This window comes from Vulpes lagopus, chromosome 3 (assembly GCF_018345385.1).
Source record: "Vulpes lagopus strain Blue_001 chromosome 3, ASM1834538v1, whole genome shotgun sequence".
Lineage (NCBI taxonomy): Eukaryota > Metazoa > Chordata > Mammalia > Carnivora > Canidae > Vulpes > Vulpes lagopus.
In genome coordinates, this window is record NC_054826.1 from 111,591,138 (window position 1) to 111,610,426 (window position 19,289).

At 39.2% G+C, this 19,289-nt stretch overlaps 1 protein-coding gene across 1 annotated transcript in view; it reads left to right on the forward strand.

The window, feature by feature from the left end:
* Nucleotides 1-19,289, forward strand: part of USP31 (ubiquitin specific peptidase 31) — a 72,031-nt gene that overhangs the window by 31,591 nt on the left and 21,151 nt on the right. Inside the window, exons 5-11 of the mRNA XM_041749153.1 lie at nt 408-543; nt 3,056-3,200; nt 10,219-10,396; nt 13,190-13,301; nt 13,883-13,977; nt 15,579-15,656; nt 16,388-16,517. Coding sequence (XP_041605087.1) covers nt 408-543; nt 3,056-3,200; nt 10,219-10,396; nt 13,190-13,301; nt 13,883-13,977; nt 15,579-15,656; nt 16,388-16,517 — 874 coding nt within the window. The remainder of the gene's footprint in view (nt 1-407; nt 544-3,055; nt 3,201-10,218; nt 10,397-13,189; nt 13,302-13,882; nt 13,978-15,578; nt 15,657-16,387; nt 16,518-19,289) is intronic.

Genomic DNA, 19,289 nt, shown 5'->3' on the forward strand with positions numbered 1-19,289 from the left:
TCTTTTCAGTCCCTGTGGTTGTAGTCTCTTCAGTTGCTCATCCATTGATAGTGTCGGGCAGGGGGAGGGTTGTTGAGTGTCTTCTAGATTTTCCAGAGACTTTATTTTGCACTTTTAGTTGCTTTATTTGAACTGTTTTTCGAAATTTCTGAGAATTGTAAAGAACGTATAATGCACAGAGTCAGGTGTTGATATATTATATTTTGTTTGGCTGCCTTCTCCAAAGATGCCTTGGTTTTTGTTTTCTGGTTCTGCTTAGGTCCAGATGAGATTTTTTTCCCTTTGGCTTCCAGATAGAGATGTGGGTTAGCTTCTGTTTTTTGTTAATTTCAGATCAGGTTTGTTTTGCTTCTGTATTTTAGTTGAAATAAGTGCCTAATGAGAAGATCTGACTTTGATCTGCACAGGCCTCTCTATGTTACCGTAGTGTATCAGGGGAAATGTTCTCACTGCATGAGGATTGGTGTGGCTGTGCCTCTGTCTGGGACTGTCGCCAGGCTTCGGGAAGCAGTGTCTATGGAAACAAAGATCCCCACTGATCAGGTAATAAGCCTGCTCAGGCCAATTACACATGAGCCATAAAAATGTTGCTTTCTAAAAAAAAAACAAAACAAAAAGAAAATGTTGCTTTCTCTTCTGGAATTTTTTAACAGTCCCCTGCCAAGTATGGTTAGGTAGAAATGTAAAACCAATTGTGTCTGTGTGGAGGAAAGAAAAATTAAGGCCCAAAGGATGAAAATGTACATTAAAATTTTCATGCTTCATTTAATTGTATATATATATATTTAAAAGGAAAGCTATGATTTTACACCAAGACCTTCCTTTTAGCTTCATTTATAATTACTCAGCCTCTCTTAAGCCATTCTTAGGGATTTTTCTGTGGGCAATAGGTAGAGCATCCCTCTGGTATTTGAAGGTCAGAGAGGCTTAGAAAAGTTGATCCTTTCCAGTATGGTGATAAGAATGGATATCTGCTTGCTGGTATAGTACATATAGATGCTCAGTATGGTTCACTTTCTGCTTAAAGCTGGGTTAGAGACACACTTTGTTTAGATGAGAGAAAGGAACGTTGTACCTCTTCTGCCTTTTTTGGGGTAAATTTTTGATAAGTAGTTATATTTAAAGATTTTTTTAAAAAAAGATTTTATTTATTCATGAGAGACAGAGAGAGGCAGAGACACAGGTAGAGGGAGAAGCAGGCTCCACGCAGGGAGCCCGATGTGGGACTTGATCCTGGGACTCCAGGACCACGCCCTGGGCCAAAGGCAGGTGCTAAACCGCTGAGCCACCCAGGGATCCCCATATTTAAAGATTTTTTTTTTTAAAGATTTGACCCAAAGTATTTTTGACCTGTTTGTGACTTGACATTTTTGCCACAGTTTTTACTCCATTCACTATTATGATTTTATTTAGAAAAACATTTCCTATTTTAGAGTTACTAAGAAAGATGATTCTGTGGTAGAATAACTTTTCCCTAGATAGCTTCAGGAAGCTGCTATGGAATCATGTGATTAATAGAAGTGTTTTGTACTTTGGCCTCATGTGGCTTCACTTGGGAAGATACTACAGTAAAACAAATGCAACCAGTGGTGTTGCTCTAATATAGTGAGTATCTCACATTTTCATAGGCCAAGTACTGGCATGTTAATAAAATGTTCATGTCCTTGCTTACTCTTAAGTGTTTATGGATTCTTTTTTTCCCTTCAGGATGGGAGGAAAGACTTTTGAAAGAGGGAAGCAGGCTGAGGGGTTGTGTTGAGGGCAGATCTGGTTGTATGTTTAAAGCTTCCAGTGTTTTCTGGCTCTTTTTGCATGTGGTTTAAATGCCTGATAGAATTACAAGTTTGTTTTTGACCTTAGCTTGCTAGAGAAAGTAAATTACACTTGAATGTTCACCTGCAGAAAAACAATGTGGTCATTATAATCATTAGAGGAAGAATGTGCCAGGAATATTTTTCTTGGACTATTTGTGGAATGTGCCTCTTTCACCTCACAGATTTGTAGTGTTGTTTGCATTAGAAGAGGGGATCTTATGAGTCCGTTCCAACCCCCTCATTTGAAGGAAGCCCAGAGAAACCGTGTAGCTTGTTCAAGAACATAGGGCTGGTTGGTGGCAGGCTGAGACTGGAACCTCTTCATGCCCAATCCAGTGCTTTTTCTCTAGACAGTGGTACTGAGCATGTAATGAGCATCTAAATGTTTCCATTGTTTTTTCTCCCATCTTTTGTTTTTCTTTTTCTTTTTTTTTTCATCTTTTGTTTTTCTGTCTTATTGTGAAATATTCAACCATTTCAGAAATAGGACTTAGAAAGTGGAAGTGTCTTAAGTATCTTAGAACTAAGTGTTACTAACTCTAATACTGTGCTGTGTATTCACTCCTATTTTATCCTGTGCATTTACTACATTTGTTATTTTATAAAAAATGGAATCATTTACACACATTACTCTTTATGTTACTTACTAGGAGATCTTTCCATGTTAGTGCAAATATATGTGGCTCATTTTTTTTTGTAATAGCTTTATAATTACAGTAGGACTATAACATATTTAACTAGTTCCTATTAGATATTTGAATTTATTTCATTTTTTTTCCTAATACAAAATCCATGGTTGTATGACATTTTTTAAATCTGAAATGAAGAAAAGTTAATGATGTAGGAGAAAGTCTTGGAATCAGATGTGGACTCTTCTTGCTGCAAGAGACTGAATAATCTGATACTTTTTGGCAAGTCTCCTACCTCTCTTCAATTTCTTCCCCTTATGAGACAAGGGGGTTAGACTTTATCATTTCCTGGGCTCTTCTTCACGAAAACTTAGAGGAACTCTGGATTCAGTGCCATAGCATTCTGAAATGAGAGTATATTATACACGTATAGAAGTTATCTGCTTCTAAGATTCTCTTACTGAAAGTGGATAGTATGGTCTCTGTGATGTGCTTCAGAGCCCTCTCATCGCCGTAAGCCTTGATGGGCTGGAGAAGTTCACGGTAGAATCGGGAGATCAATTTGTATTGACTTTCCAGTTATCCAACTGTTTACATTTTTCCTATTTTTAGATTGTGTTAACGGAAATGTACTATGATGGGTTCCATCGTTCCTTTTGTGACACAGACGACCTGGAAACAGTCCATGAAAGCGACTGCATTTTTGCCTTTGAGACTCCAGAAATATTTAGGCCTGAAGGAATTCTCAGTCAAAGAGGTAAATGAGCATCTGTTTCCATAAGGGTTTTCAGGTTTCACAACTGTCTGCCCTTTGAGATGTCTATTATATGATGGCATAGTTTTTTAAAAATTATGGTAAAATACACATAATACTTATTTTTGTGATGGCATAAATTTTATGGTAACATTCTCTGGAAGAAGGCAGTTCTCACTGTTTTAGTCAAGGATATTTCCTTAGTTTCTAATCTTTCCTGCCCACAGTTGGAGCAGCCCCTGTCTGAGACTCAAACCTGATTGAATCCTTCCTTAAGTGGCTTCTTAAGCATCTTTTAACAGTATTTGGGAGGATGCATGATGCCATAGTGGCTTTTTTCTTTTCATTTTTTCTTTTCTTTTTTTTTCTTTTTTGCATTTTGTTATCTGCTCTGATGCTTAATTTTTAAACTCTAACTCTTTGCTATAGAATGTTTTTTGATACCTTGCTTTTAAGGAATTTGCATCAAGGCAGCAAAAGAGAGTAAGGACTCTGTTCCTTTTCCTCTTTTCCTGTGGTTTGGGCTGTGATTTGGAACTTAGCCTATCTCTCTCTCTACTGTGCTTGGAGGATCTGGGGGCTATTTCTGATTTTGAAAGTTGCTAGGCAACTCCAGCTTTGTTCCTGGCCTTAGTGTTCTTCATGGTTCTGGGGCCTCTGTTCTTTTTCTCTACTCCAATAGTTATTAAAGCATGAGAGGCACCTGGGAACTGATTAGAAATGCAGATTCCTGGACCCCACTCCAGGCCCACTGAACGAGTGGCTCGGGGATGGGGCCCAGCATGCTGTTTTTCACAGGTGATTCTAATGCACACCAAAGTTCAAGAACTGCTGAACTGAGAACCCAGGCTCAACAATGTCTTTCTACTGCCATGATTTTTAGAACTGAAACCTCCCTGCTCATTCTGTCTTTTCTTATGCTTCCATTCCCTGACTTTTAACTGTCTGTTGAAATCTGCTTACAAGTCCTGCATCATCTTAATACTTAACATATCTTAATACCCAGCATTTCTTAGACCCAATCCTTCTGTGTTTCTTCTCTGGAATCATGATGCCACCATCCTTCTCTTCACCCAAGGTGAACCCAAGCACTTCTCCCTAAAAATTCACGTAGAACTTATTAAACACTATACAGTTTTCCTCCTCGTCCTCTTGCCACTGATACAGCTCAGACCAGCCTCAACTGGGCTTTTCTAGTAACTTCTGTAGTAATAGCTTTACCCGTAAGCTTTCTTCTGTTCAGTTATTTTTGGTGAAATAATGGTGCCGCCAGACTTACTTGGATATATATTCTGATTGTATTACATGCTTATCGAATTGCCAGTGTTTCCCCCTTTGTCTGAGATTATATCTCAGCACCTTAGAAGAATGTATGTTCTGCCATGGTTGGTCTTTACCTTTCTTTCTAGTCTCTTTACTATATTCTGTCTCCTTCTCCAATATCCCATCTCGGTTACTCTGTATGTCTCGAATGCCATGTACTTTTATACATTTGGTTTGCTCTGTTGAGAATTCATTTCTCCAGTTCCTTTCTCAGCTCCTACTTTGTCTCCTCTACACACACCTTCCTGTAGTCTCCCCATCCCACCCAGTTCTAAACAACCACTCTTCTTCTCTCCATCTCTGTAGACTAGTCTAGACTTTCATGTGAACAGAATTGTATAATATATGGCCTCTTGTGACTTGCTTCTTTCACTTAGCATAATGTTTCAGGGTTCATCCCTGTTGTAGTGTGTATTAGTCCTGCAGTCCTTTTTATGGCTGAATAGTATTTCATTGTATCTATACACCATGTTTCGTTTATCAATTTATCTGTTGATGGACATTTGGGTTATTTCCCCATTATGGAATAGTGCTGATATGACTATTTGTGTTTGTTTGAATACCTGTTTTCAGTTCTTTTGGGATACACACACATCTATGAGTGGAAACACTAGGTCATGGTAATTCTGTGTTTAATCTTTTGAGGAATTGTTAAACTGTTTTCTACAATAGGTGAATAATTTTTTATCCCGCCAATATATGTGGATTATAATTTTTCCACATTCTTGCTAATGTTTATTATTTTCCATCTTTTTGATTATAGCCATCCTAGTGGGTGTGAAGTGATGTGTTATTGTTCTTGTATTTGCATTTATTCATGCATTGTGTTTGGATGATAAATGATGTTGGATCATCTTTTCATGTGCTTGTTGGAAATTTGTTTATCCTCTATGGAGAAATATCTATTCAAATTTTTTCCCCATTTTTAAATTAAAAATTTTTTCTTGTTATTGAGTTGTAAGAACTCTTTATATATGATAGACTGATTCTAGACCCTTATCAGATATCTGACTTGCAAATATTTTTCTCCTATTCTGTAGATTGCCTTTTCACTTTCTTGATAGTGACTTCTGATGCACAAAAGTTCTTATTTTTTTATTTATTATTATTTTTTTAAAGTTCTTAGTTTTGAAGTCTGATTTTTTGTTGCTTATGCTTTTGGTGTCATATCTGAGATTTCATCCTTTAATCCAGGACCATGAAGCTTACCCCTGTGTTTACTTCTAAGAGTTTTGAAGCTTTAGCTCTTACATTTAGATCTTTGCACCATTTTGAGTTAATTTTTGTATATGGTTTGAGGTGGTGGTCTACCTGCATTTTTTTGTTGTATGTAAATAGTACTCCTAGCACCTTTTGCTGGAGAGACCATTCTTTCTGCTTTGAATGATCTTGGTGCCCTTATTTTGTAAGTCCTTAATTTAGTTCCTCCTTTCCTCCACCACCTACTTCCGGAGATGCCCCAGTTTCTGAACTTTTTGGTAATTCTTTTTTTTTTTTTTTAATATTTTATTTATTTATTCATGAGAGACAGAGAGAGAGAGAGAGAGAGGCAGAGACACAGGCAGAGGGAGAAGCAGGCTCCATGCAGGGAGCCCGACGTGCGACTCGATCCCAGATCTCCAGGATCAGGCCCTGGGCTGAGGGCGACGCTAAACCGCTGAGCCGCCCGGGTAATTCTTTATGTTGGGTTGGTCAGCTTTCTCCACTGCCAGACTAAGATTCAGTTATCTCTGGTATATCCACATTTACATTACTATTTTCTAGGTAGTTTGTTATTTCAGCTTTAATTTTTTTTGACCTAGCAGCTCTTTTTTTTTTCCAGTTGCGTTTTCATGTGCGTGCTTTGTTTGCTGAAATTGTTTTCTACTTTTAATTACATTACAGTAAAAAACTCCATTATCACCTTCTCCAGCAAGCTCTTCCTCACTTCCCCCATGTCAGGCTAGCTGCCTTCCTCTTGTTCCAGTCATGTCTTCTGCTAATCTCTGACAGCAGCACATTGTGTGTACTTCTCTTGTCCTTCCACTACACTGTGAAATTCTTTTTTTTTTTTTTAAATTGGGAGTACATATCTTTTCTTTTTCTTTTTTTAATCTTTATTTATTTATTTATGATAGTCACAGAGAGAGAGAGAGAGGCAGAGACACAGGCAGAGGGAGAAGCAGGCTCCATGCACCGGGAGCCCGATGTGGGATTCGATCCCGGGTCTCCAGGATCGCGCCCTGGGCCAAAGGCAGGCGCTAAACCGCTGCGCCACCCAGGGATCCCTACACTGTGAAATTCTTTGCGGTTGGGGCTATGTTTTGTTTTATCTTTTATACCCCAGCAGTTCAGTATAGTTCCTAATGCACAATAAGAGCCCAATTAATGTCCATTCAACTGAAAATTTGCCCAAAACCCTTTGTGCACCCCTGTTAGTGTGAAGAGTTAACACTTTCTGTTTTTGTTTTTGTTTTTTAAAGAATTTGAGCTCTTTTTTTTTTTTTTTAAGATTTTATTTATTCATGAGAAAGGCAGAGACAAAGGCAGAGGGAGAAGCAAGCTCCATTCAGGGAGCCCGAGGTCAGACTTGATCCTGGGTCTCCTCCAGGGTCATGCCCTGGGCTAAAGGCGGTGCTAAACTGCTGAACCACCTGGGTTGCCCTAAGTTTCTGTTTTTAAATGAATTTGGTGAGGTCCAAGGTTGTCATCTACCAACCAGAGAATGCCCCTGTCAGAATACTGACCATACCACTTACTAAGTATTAGCCTCTGTTCTAAGCCTTGTAAATGAATTACTTGAGATTTATGATGCTGCTGCCTTCCCCACTTGAGATTTATGATGCTGCTGCCTTCCCCACTTTACACATGAGGGAGCTAAGACTTGGGGAAGTTGAGTAACCATCCCAGTCATGCAGCTGGTAGTAAGCGGGTGTGCTTTTTGAACACAGAGCTTGGTTTCTGTGCAGTTGAGTGGTACCCCCTCTTCTCATTAGGGACCCTCATCACGAGCTAGGAAATGAAGTCAGGTCGTTCATTGTCTCAAATTCAAAATCCTCTTATTTTTATTTTCTCATACCAAAGTTTAAAGTGACTGTGAAGTAAAATCTGTTCTTCCTTTTGTAATTTGTTTTTGGTGTTTTAGTTTAAATTTTTTTCTTCTCTCTAATAGCCTGATGAAGATTCCATTTTTTCTTTTTTCTAGTTTCTATATACTTTTTTAAAAAATTTTTAAATTTTTTTTAAAAATTTTTTTATTATTATTTATTTATGATAGTCACAGAGAGAGAGAGAGAGAGGCAGAGACACAGGCAGAGGCAGAAGCAGGCTCCATGCACCGGGAGCCCGATGTGGGATTCGATCCCGGGTCTCCAGGATCGCGCCCTGGGCCAAAGGCAGGCGCCGAACCGCTGTGCCACCCAGGGATCCCTACTTTTTTTTTTAAAACTCGAATTCTTCTGAAATTTATTTTTATATTAATCACATACTGGTCATTTTAAATTGCTGTAATGCTGATGTCCTTAATAGGTTTGGCAAATCTCATATTGATGGATTTTTAGTTTATTGCCAAATACTGCTATGAATACTTTTGTTTTTGTACAAGCCACTTTTTATTTTATTCTTCTTTTCTTATTGTTGTTCTTATTTGTGTGTTGTGCTTATTTTTTGTGCGTGTGTGGTGATGGTGGCAGTGGAGGGCTTTTTCTTCTTCTTCTTCTTCCCTGCTAAGCAGGGAGCCTGATGTGGGGTTCCATCCCAGGACCCCAAGATCATGGACCCCAAGACAATATAGCTGCAAGTTATATTAAGTTATATTAAGCTGGATGCTTAACTGACTGAGCCACCTAGGTGTACTGGAGGGCTATCTTCTTTTTTTTTATATATAAATTTATTTTTTATTGGTGTTCAATTTGCCAACATATAGAATAATACCCAGTGCTCATCCCATCAAGTGCCCCCCTCAGTGCCTGTCACCTAGTCACCCTCACCCCCCACCCACCTCCCCTTCCACCACCCCTAGTTTGTTTCCCAGAGTTAGGAGTCTCTCATGTTCTGTCTCCCTCCCTGATATTTCTGGAGGGCTGTCTTCTATTTATAAGTTGGGGTATGATTTCCTTAGGCTGTACTTGCAGAGGATTAAAGAAGTGAACAAGTATTTTAATTTAATTTTATTATTTTTTATTGAAATGTAATTGACATATAACATGTTAGTTTCAGGGATACCACATAATGATTCAGTTTTTATATATGCTGCAAAATGATCATCATGGGAAGTCTAGTTAACATCTATCTCCGTATAGTTACAAACATTTTTTTATTATAAGGACTTTAAGATCTGCTTTCTTAGCAACATTCAAATATATAATACAGTATTATTAATAACTATAGTCACTATGTTGTGCATTACATCTCATTACTTATTTTATAGCTGAAAGTTCAAACTTTTTGATCCCCTTTCATTGATTTTGCTGACACTCTACCTTCCTGCAACCACTAATCTGTTTTCTGTGAGCTTGGTTTTGTTCTTAAATTTCACATATAAGTGAGACAGTATTTGTCTTTCTCTGTCTGAATTCTTTCACTTAGCATAAGGCCCTCAGGGTCCATCCATGTTGTTGCAAATGGCAAGATTTCATTCTTTTTTTTATGGCTGAATAGTATTCTATCGAAATGAACAATTGTATAATAAAACACTGAGTTTCTACTAAGTACAGGTCATTGTACTAGGTGCTGAATTGCTGAGTAGCTCTGATTGACAGCACTGCTTTCAGGCATTTCTGAAGACCTGATTTTCAACAACCTGTTTCATGCCCACCAATCATATATTTTTGTTCACTTAAATGTAGGTCCATCCAGTGTGGTTGATTTTATTAAGGGTGACATGCCCTATAATGACTATGAATCTAGTAAGTGTGGTTTATCTTTTGTTTCTAATAAGTATGGCTCTTTAGGGAGAAAAAACTACAGTTAGAATATTGAAGATCATTCCACATTTACTAGTCTTATTTTTTTTTAAATTTATTTAGTTGCTGGTTGTATGGTCTCACCCTAAATTTGTCTTGGTGAATCATCTCTGCAAACTTGCTCTTCTAAAACTGTATCCAGTATTCACTCAAGTGAAGAGTTTTGTTTTTTTTTTTTTTTAAGATTTATTTATTTGAGAGAGAGAGAGTGTGTGAGTACGGGAAAGAGGCAGAGGGAGACAGACCGAGAATCCTCAAGCAGACTCCCCACCAAGTGTGGATCCCAGGACCCCGAGATTATGACCTGAACTGGAATCAAGAGTCATATGCTCAATTGAGCCACCTCAGTGCCCTCAAGTGAACGGTTTTAAATTTCAGTTTTCAAGACCTAAAGCTAATTTAAAGGAAATGATGATGCTTAAATTATTTTAATGGTGGGTGCCTGGGTGGCTCAGTTGGTTAAGCCTCTGACTCTTGATCTCAGCTTAGGTCTTGATCTCAGGGTTGTGAGTTTAGGCCCCACTTGGGCTCCACGCTGGATGTGGAGTCTACTTGAAAATGAAATTTAAAAAAAGTTGTTTTAATGGCTAGATGCATTATCTCAAAGTAGATCATTTGGTTTCTTTTTTTGATTATAGTTTAAATTACATGATGCAACTTCTTAATTTCTCTTTTGGGTAAATTTCTTTTTAATGAATGAAAAAAAGAATTTTGAACTCTTGAATAAATTGTTTTTTATTTTTTTATTTTTCCAGGAATCCACTTAAACAACAATCTAAACCACTTGAAATTTGGATTGGATCATCATCGACTGTCTTCTACACAAGCATCAGCAAAGCAAGGGAAAACAGACTTGCCCCCAGCAAGAGCAGGAGGCGACAAGATTGTTCTATTAGTGTGTAACCGAGCCTGCACTGGGCAGCAAGGGAAGAGGTAAAAACCAGATTACCAATAAGTGCTGAAACTGTAAAAGTCTAATATTTTCAAACATTTAAAAATGTGGGCATGAAAACTCCTTACTTTTATTAATTTTTGATTCTGATATTTAGAAAAAATATACGTATAAGTTGACCTGATTTGAGGAGTTGAGAAGGGGAGAATATAAAATTAGAATGATAGAATCTGAATTAGAAAGGCTTTTCAAGCTCATCTAGTTGTTAAAGGCTCGATGGATGTATTTATTTTTAGTTTTTTAGTTCAGGTTCCTCGTGGGGCCTTCAGGCCTATATCCAGCTACTTTCTTAACAGCTTTTTTTTTTTTTTTTAAATTCTTAACATATCTTGTTGGATGGTACATGCACCTCAGTCTTATGTTCCAAACTGAACAGACTCTCATTCCCTATAAATCTGGTCTTCCAGTATTTCCTCTCTCAGCAAATGGCACCACTATTCATTCAGCTGCTTAAGTCAGAAATTCGGGAGTCGCATATCTCTCTCAAGTCTGTTTCCTGCTAAGAATTGTTGGGACTTTTAGACTGTGTTTTAAAGCAGCCCTATCACAATAGTAATGTAACCTGAGTAATCACGAGATATGGGTATGTTTCAGGGACAAAGGACTCTGTTTCTCCTGTTTGTCAGGGTAACATTTTATTATCCTTTTCAAATGTTGATTTGAGATAACTTCCTCATTTAATAATGGTTAAATAACATAAGTGCAAAATGTGTTGATTTGTATATTTATGATATTTGTTAACCAATACTTAGGTGTTTATAGCGTCAGGCACTATTCCAACACTGGGGATAGAGCTGTGAAGGAGACAGGCCGTGTTCTTGTGGAGCTTAGACAGACTGGCCGTATACAAGTGTCTTTACTAGGCTGGTGTGATAGAGTGTGCTGGTCAGGGGTGTAGCCAGGCTGCACCAAAGAGGGGGATGGGGAAATCCGCCTGAGGAAATAGCATACCGCTGAGGAGACAGTGTGAGTGATGGGAACCTCTGGGGAAAAGGATCTGTACTGAGACAACATGAGTACAAAGACCCTAAGACTAAGAGGAGCTTGGCATGTTTAAAAGGGGCAGAAAGAAAGGCAGCTCAGCACATTGATAAAAACTAAAGAACTGGGCAGCCCCGGTGGCGCAGTGGTTTAGCGCCGCCTGCAGCCCAGGGCGTGATCCTGGAGACCCTGGATCGAGTCCCATGTCGGGCTCTCTGTATGAAGCCTGCTTCTTTCTCTGCCTGTGTCTCTGCCTCCCTCTCTCTCTGTCTCTATGAATAAATAAATAAAATCTTTAAAAAAACAAACTAAAGCATTTGTGGAGTCCCTTTTGTGATGCCCTTCTCTTACAAGTGAAGACATGACCGTGTGAAAAACAAGAGTGGCTGATTTATACACACTTGTAATTTCTTTTACATCACAGTACTGTATGTGGAGGGCCTGCCATGTGTGGAGGATTGCTATGTGTGGAAGACCTGCCATGTATGGAGGACTGTTGTGTGTACGGAGGCTGTTAGAAACAGCTCTCCTGGTCTGAGAGCCTCTGTTTCAGCCTGAGTCAGGGTTTTAAACTCGGCTTGTTCATTCATTCATTCATTAAGCATTTATTGATTTCTAGGCATTGGCTCTTTGGGTTACTGTGATAAATAAATCACAGTTCCTGTTATCAGATAACTCTGTTTACTGGTGGAGGCAGGAAGATAGAGGGTACTTGTAGCACCATGGCCCAGATAGCCCAGGGAACAAATCAATAGGGTGCTTCCTGGAGAAGAATCCCTCCGCAGGGTCTTGATGTGGTGAAGGGGAGATAGCCTAGAGGCAGGGCGGGAGGGGTGTCCTAAAGCCTAGGGAGTTGGCTGCACGGAGAGTGGGTAGGACACGTGTAAGGCACAAAGAGTAGGTCTGAACAGTCTGGCTGCATATCACAACCACTTCTGATGGTGGGGTTCCTCAGCAAATCTCAGTGCTCCCGCCACATACCACTGTGATTACAACAGAATCTTGGAGGGCTGCACTTGGGCGTCATGGTTTTTGTTGTTGTTTTAAGATTGTATTTATTTATTCATGAGAGACACACAGAGAGAGAGGCAGAGACATAAGCAGAGGGAGAAGCAGGCTTCCTGTGGGGAACCCAATGCGGGACTCAATTCTGGGCCCCTGGGATCATGCCCTGAACCAAAGGCAGGCACTCAACCACTGAGCCACCCAGGTGCCCTTGGACATCTTGGTGTTTTAAAGATGCCTTGGTGATCTTAGTGTACAGCCAGAGCAGAGAACTGTGGCCCTGCCTCTGATTCTCTAACTCCTGGGGGCCCAGCATGGGCAGGAGCCTCATGGCTTCTACCCTAGGCTGGCAGCTGACTTTTACTGTGACTTGCTTGCCAGTGCCTTCCTTGTCAGACTACCAGGGTAATGCTGTCTTGCATGTCAGACCTTCCAGCCCTGTCTATTCCTCTAGCACCCAACCCGTTCTTTGTAGACCCATGCTGTTTGCTAAACTATGTCCACTTCCGTCTTCTTTCCTCACTGTATTCATTGATCCTGTCCTCTTGCTATGTAGTATCCCCTAGTCGCCATTTTAGCACATGAACTATTAAATTTCATTTGGCAATCTAAGCTTCTCTTCTGACTTTTTCATCCACTTATGAAAATAACTATTAAATTTCCTATTTTGAGAACCATCCTAAACCCAATAATGTAGTTGTTCCATTTTAAGAAATCATAAATAAAAAATTACAGCATTAAAGGGATGGCCGTACTTTTAAGGTGATTGCAATATTTATCTGTGTTAGGTTTGGACTGCCTTTTGTTCTGCACTTAGAGAAGACAATAGCATGGGACCTTCTGCAGAAGGAAATCTTGGAGAAGATGAAGTATTTCTTGAGGCCCACAGTTTGCATTCAGGTGGGTAAGCGTTTTGACACTCTAGCATAGCATGGGTGCATACCCAGTGAAGGAACAGTCACTGTGATGAAATTTGAATTTTGGACCCCTGTGCTTAGGGAAGACTAGGCACAGATTTGGGATGTTGAGGAGCCCTGGTGGAAAGCTGTTTGATAAAATCAGCTGTGTTCAGATTTTCAAGACTAAGGACTTAATTCCTCATTTTCTGGCCATTGCAAGAATTTCCTTGAACTGCTAGGTATTTCTTTATAATACATATTTATTGTTAAAGATTAGTACATGATTAGCTGTGTATTTTCAAAATTAGGATTACTATATTAAGGTATCCGTGAAGACTTATATTAAGTTAATGTTCAGCCTAAAGCAGCGTATTACTTGTCCTGCATAACATATTTGATATGTGAGTTGCACTTAGGTAAATCATCTTTAAAGTATATAATAGTGGCTCAGCAATGTAACAGAACATCAGAAGTTTTGCAAAACCATTTGCTGTCCTTCTAATCTGTTTTGGAAAAGCCACTGTGACGCACATGGCCTTGAAGAGAAACTCAGCCACATTTTCCTTTATTGTTTGATTGCAGGTGTGTCCATTCAGTTTGCGTGTTGTCAGTGTTGTGGGGATAACATACTTGCTGCCCCAGGAGGAGCAACCGCTGTGCCACCCAACAGTAGAAAGGTAAAAATCAGTAACTCACCTTCCAGAATTTTATTTATGCTCCTGTGTATTTTCTAGTGATGTATAATTTTCACCTAAGTGTGGTAGGCTCCTTAGGCTTGTTTAGATGTACTTATTTTACTTTTCATTCATATTTGAATATGCTATGTACGATCTTTTTTTAAAATCAGAAAAGCCTGGAGTACTCCTGTCAGGAAAGCAAATTAATGCATGTCCCAGGACTACAGATAAATTACACTTCCATATTTAATCAAGATGGAAGTTTTCCAAAGTAGAGTTCTCATCATGCAACTTTCCTCCTGGAAATCTTAAATGGTAACCTGTGGCCTAAAAGATAAAACCCAGACTTCACGGTCTATGAAGCTCTACACGGTTTGAACCCTGCTTGCTTCCCATTTGTCAGGTCCCGCTCTTCTTCTCTAAACCTTCAGCAGCATCAGAGCATGAGGATTGTTGGAATGTGTGGCATAGCTTTGTGTGTGCCTTTGCACATGTGGTGTCATTTGTTGATCATTCTGTCCCTCCTGTCCCTCAGTAGATAGTCACTTCACTCTGCTACCTCTGTGCTTTCTACATGCTTCTGACACCCTACTGTATTAATAAAACAATACAAATGTGTGTGTATATATACACAATACGTATATGGATACATAAATACAAAAGCTCACGTTGTTTTTATTATAATTTGTAACAAATATTATAGTTTCTTCATTTTAGGATTCCAATATATATATACGTACATACACATATAACCTGGTTCTGTTTGAAAGCAGTTTATGTTTGGTTTCAGAGACGAGTTTTTTGTTTTTTGTTTTAAGATTTTATTTATTTATTCATGAGAGACACACACAGAGGGAGAGGCAGAGACACAGGCAGAGGGAGAAGCAGGCTCCATGCAGGGAGCCTGATGTGAGACTCGATCCTGGGTCTCCAGGATCAGGCCCTGGGCTGAAGACGGCACTAAACCACTGAGCTACCAGGGCTACCCGACACAAGAGTTAAGAGATTAGGTTATCCAGAATACTGCAAAGCATAACAAATCCTAGATGGGTAATTAATATTGACTAGTAATGCTGAAGAGTTTCTCAGAAGATGGCAATAAGACAGGGAGCTTAGGGGGAGAGCTTTATAAAGGACAGAGATGGAACTTAAGAGGTACCTTACAGGAAGGTCAGTTTAGATTGGCGTGGGCACAGTCCAAGGGCCAGGCATGGTTTACAGGAGAGGAGAAATGCAGGAGCAGACTTTGTTCCCAGAGGAACTATCATCCGGTTTCTATTTGGGTTGGTGAGAAATGAGACAAAAAGTTGGAAAGGTCATAAAGAACATCTAAAAGTGATTGTGCACAGCCTTATAACATGTGGCTGATTTCTTCTAATCTATTTATTTCTATACCGGCCATTTTAATTTAAGGATTTTTTTGTCCAATTGTAACCTAGTTATTCTAAATTTGAGATCATTATGGTCTCTCCAGAAACCTTTCCTGATGAGGAACGATGATGAAGATTTTCAGTAATCCTGTTATGATATCAAATTGCAGGTAATCACATAAGTAAAATTTATTTAGAACATAATATGTCACTTCCCTCTCCATCCTCTAGGGCATTAAAATCTTGTGGACCAGGTGGCACTGCACATGTGAAGTTAGTGGTAGAATGGGACAAGGAAACAAAAGACTTGTGAGTATTTATTTAGTGCTTATAGAATCATTGTTTTAATTATCATTTTAATAGTATCCCTTTGATCTTTCAGATTAGCTGAAACAAATCTCTCTTTAAGTATCCAAATGAGTTGCTAATCTTTTATTTAACTGGTATTTCTTTCCTATACATTCTGTTGTCCGGATCTCAAAGCCTCAAAACATTTGTTTGCTGCTATCAGACAGAGCTATTTATTTATCCCTGTACAGGGCCAATTACCTTTTTTTTAGAGAGGGATCTGGGAGAGAGGGAGAGAGAGAGAATCTTAAGCAGGCTCCACACTGGGTGGAGGGCTTGATCTCATGACTCAAGATCATGACCTAAACTGAAATCAAGAGTTGGATGCTTAACCAACTGAGCCACCCAGGCACCCCTTTGATTTTTATTGTAGGCCTATTAACTCTAGTAAATTACACCAAATGCATATACCCTTATATACAAAGGACAAGGATCTATGAATTAACAGTTCATGGCCAAGCCCATGAAAGAAATAATAAAGTTATTTCTTGAAAATAACTTTACAGATACAGAACTTTTCAAGCATATTTTGGAACACAGAATAGTTGCATGACCAGCTGAATAACCTGTTGGTGTCATTACACATTGGGTTTTTTTGGTTTATAAATTTATAGTCACATTGTAAAGCTGCAGTTTTTGGGTCAGTTTTGCAAGACATTCTCTGATGAATACCTGCCTTCCCCCCATTGCAGCTTATTTGTAAATACTGAAGATGAGTATATTCCTGATGCAGAAAGTGTCCGTCTGCAGAGGGAGCGTCATCATCAGCCTCAGACTTGCACTTTATCCCAGTGTTTCCAGCTCTACACCAAAGAGGAGCGGGTAAGAGCCCGGCAGCACTTTTTGGGTGGTGAGGGTAGCAGGGAGGGAACTGTGGTAGGATGATACCAGAGAAGCAAATTATGCCCCAGAAAAGTCCCCAGACGTACTACACTCCTGTAAGTTCTGCACACATAATGGGCATCTAAGTGCTGTCCCTTTTAGGACTTTAACATAAAGTCATTTAGATTATTAGAAAACCTTGATTGAAATGCTCTAGAAGTGAACCTTTGTAGTTAATTTTTTCTTTTCTTTTTAACAACGCTTTTTTTGTTGTTGTTTCGATTTGGAGATTTGAAATCATTTGCCTTAGTAACCAGAGTAGTGATTCTTAATTTTTTGGTACTAAGAACATAAGTACCAGGACCTATTTAAATTTAAACTTAAATTAATTAAATTAATTAAAATTAAAAGTTCAGTTCCTTAGCTGCTTTAGTCACATTTGGAGTACTCAGTGCAGGTATACATAGAAAATTCTATCAGACAGCATGGTTTGGACCACTTAGCACAGTGCTTTGCAGATAGTAGGGACTCCGTAAGTATTTGAATGGAAGAATGGACAGATACACGGATGAATAAGTCTTTGTGGATGGGATCAAGGCCTCTGTAGTTTTTAAAACTTTCCAAGTTTATACACCTTGAGCAGCCTTGACTAGAGCACTTAGGTGTTCAGTTAATCTTGAGTTGATGTTTAGGATCATAATTTTGACCACTAATTGTTACTGTGCACACTTGTATGTAGTGAACCCTGCAATTTCAGGGTTGGAGGGGACTTTAAAACTCCTTTTTTCTAATGGTTGAGTTCTTCTGTCAGATTCCAAATAGGTGATTGTCCAGCCACTGTTTGAATACCTTAGTTATGAGGCATTAGTCTCTATTCGAGACACACCATTTCATCTCTGGATATCTCTAATGGTCACTGAAGCTGCCCTTCGTGAAATATGCCCGAGGCTACTACAACCAACAGGTGTTCTCTCCTGAGTTCGTTAAGGATTCTTGAGGACTAGTCTTTTTTTTTTGAGGACAAAAATTTTAATTGTCTTCCACTTGTCTACCCTTTAAATATTTGAAATACTTTTAATATTTTAATAGAGTCCTTTTCCCCCAAGCTGTTCATAGCTAGTTCCTTTAATAATAGTTTTTCATAATATCTTTTTTTTTTTTTCCCCCAGTTTGGGGCCTAATTATAAAATAGTTGACTTTAAAACAGGTTGATGGCAGACTCTGTGTGGTACCTTGTCCTATTTGGGGCTTTTTTTTTTTTTTTTGGTTGAGGAGGGGATGTTTGAGAATGTTACAAAGCTTAAAACTGAGCAGATCTACTAGATGACAATATTTGTATTCCACAAAACATCTCACTGATTTAGAAGGATGAGTTCAAGCTGGCAAGATATATTTTAGTAGGGATTCATTCATTCAGTAAATGTTCATTGAGTATATACTATGCGCTAGGTGCTACCCATGGTACTGCAGATATAACAGGGACCAAGCCAGGTAGTGTTTCTGCCTTTGGGCTGATTATAGTCTAGTGGGGATAAATAAGTAAATCAAGGAAGGAACCTACTGTGGTTGAGAAACAGGAGTGAGGCCAATGTGGCTGGAACACAGGGATAAGGGAGAGAGTTGTGACAGTCTGTCCTGGTCATAAAATAACCCTAGCATCTATAAGCAGTGCCTGGCACAGAGAAAGCATTCAGTAAGTACATATTAGAATGAATGAATTAATGAGTATTACTTGGGTAGTAGAGGTATGGAGGAGGGATTTAGAGAGTTAGGGATTTAGCCGCAGACCATAAGATGGTTAACTTTGAGTTTAGTTATCTGCAAGCTCAGTATTGATCTGCAGTGTCATGTGTCAGCCACTATCAGCTGCTGTCTTAAGGATGCTTTAAAACAGGTCCAGAATTCAGATGGTGATAGCACTGCTCTTTTCATTACCTAAGTGTTCATGGTTAAGAGACTGACAAACTGGGGCATGAGACAGTGGCTAGGGGATGGTGCATCTGGAAACCATAACATGCTGAATTGACAGAGGAGGCCTTAAGTGGAGATCTGACAGTTATTTTTAGTCACTTTAAGGACTGTCTGTGGATGAGGGATTGGACTTAATTCTATCTAAAAAGCAGAACTTAAGGATTGAAAATTACAGGGAGAATGAATTTGTCTTAATATGAGGAAGAACTCTGACAAACCTTCTGAAAACGAAATAGCTGTCTACTGAGACAGCCGCCTTTCATTTGCTAGGCAGTTAGCTGGACCAGTGATGCTCCGAGTATGGTCTGCAGGTCTAGGAGCTCTTTGTAGCACCTTACAGTGTGATAATACAGAAATGAGAGATGTTTTAAAAACTGCTGTAGCTGTTAGACATTGTCAGGACATTCTCATTGTATCTTATAAAAGTATCTGTATTGGAAATTAAAACAAATAACAACCTGGCCCTTTACCACAAGCCCTGGGCTGCATGGCCACATATGGAGACTATAAATATGTCACCCAGAGGTGCAGCGTAACAATGTAGGTAACAGTGTAGGTCCCTGCCAGTCTAAGTGTCTGAGTCATTTCCACCCACCCAAACTTGTTTTTCTCCCCATATTTCTTAAAACATGATTGGATCTCCCTGTATGAAAAAAAATCCCCTCAGTTCTGTTTCCCTTTCCAGTGAGCCATGCCTGCCTTTCTCCTCCTTTCTGCCTCATTCCCCTTTAGGGGTTTCAGCTCCTTCCTTCCCACCATCTCACTTGCACTTCTGACACTACTCTCTGAAATTCTTGGTGG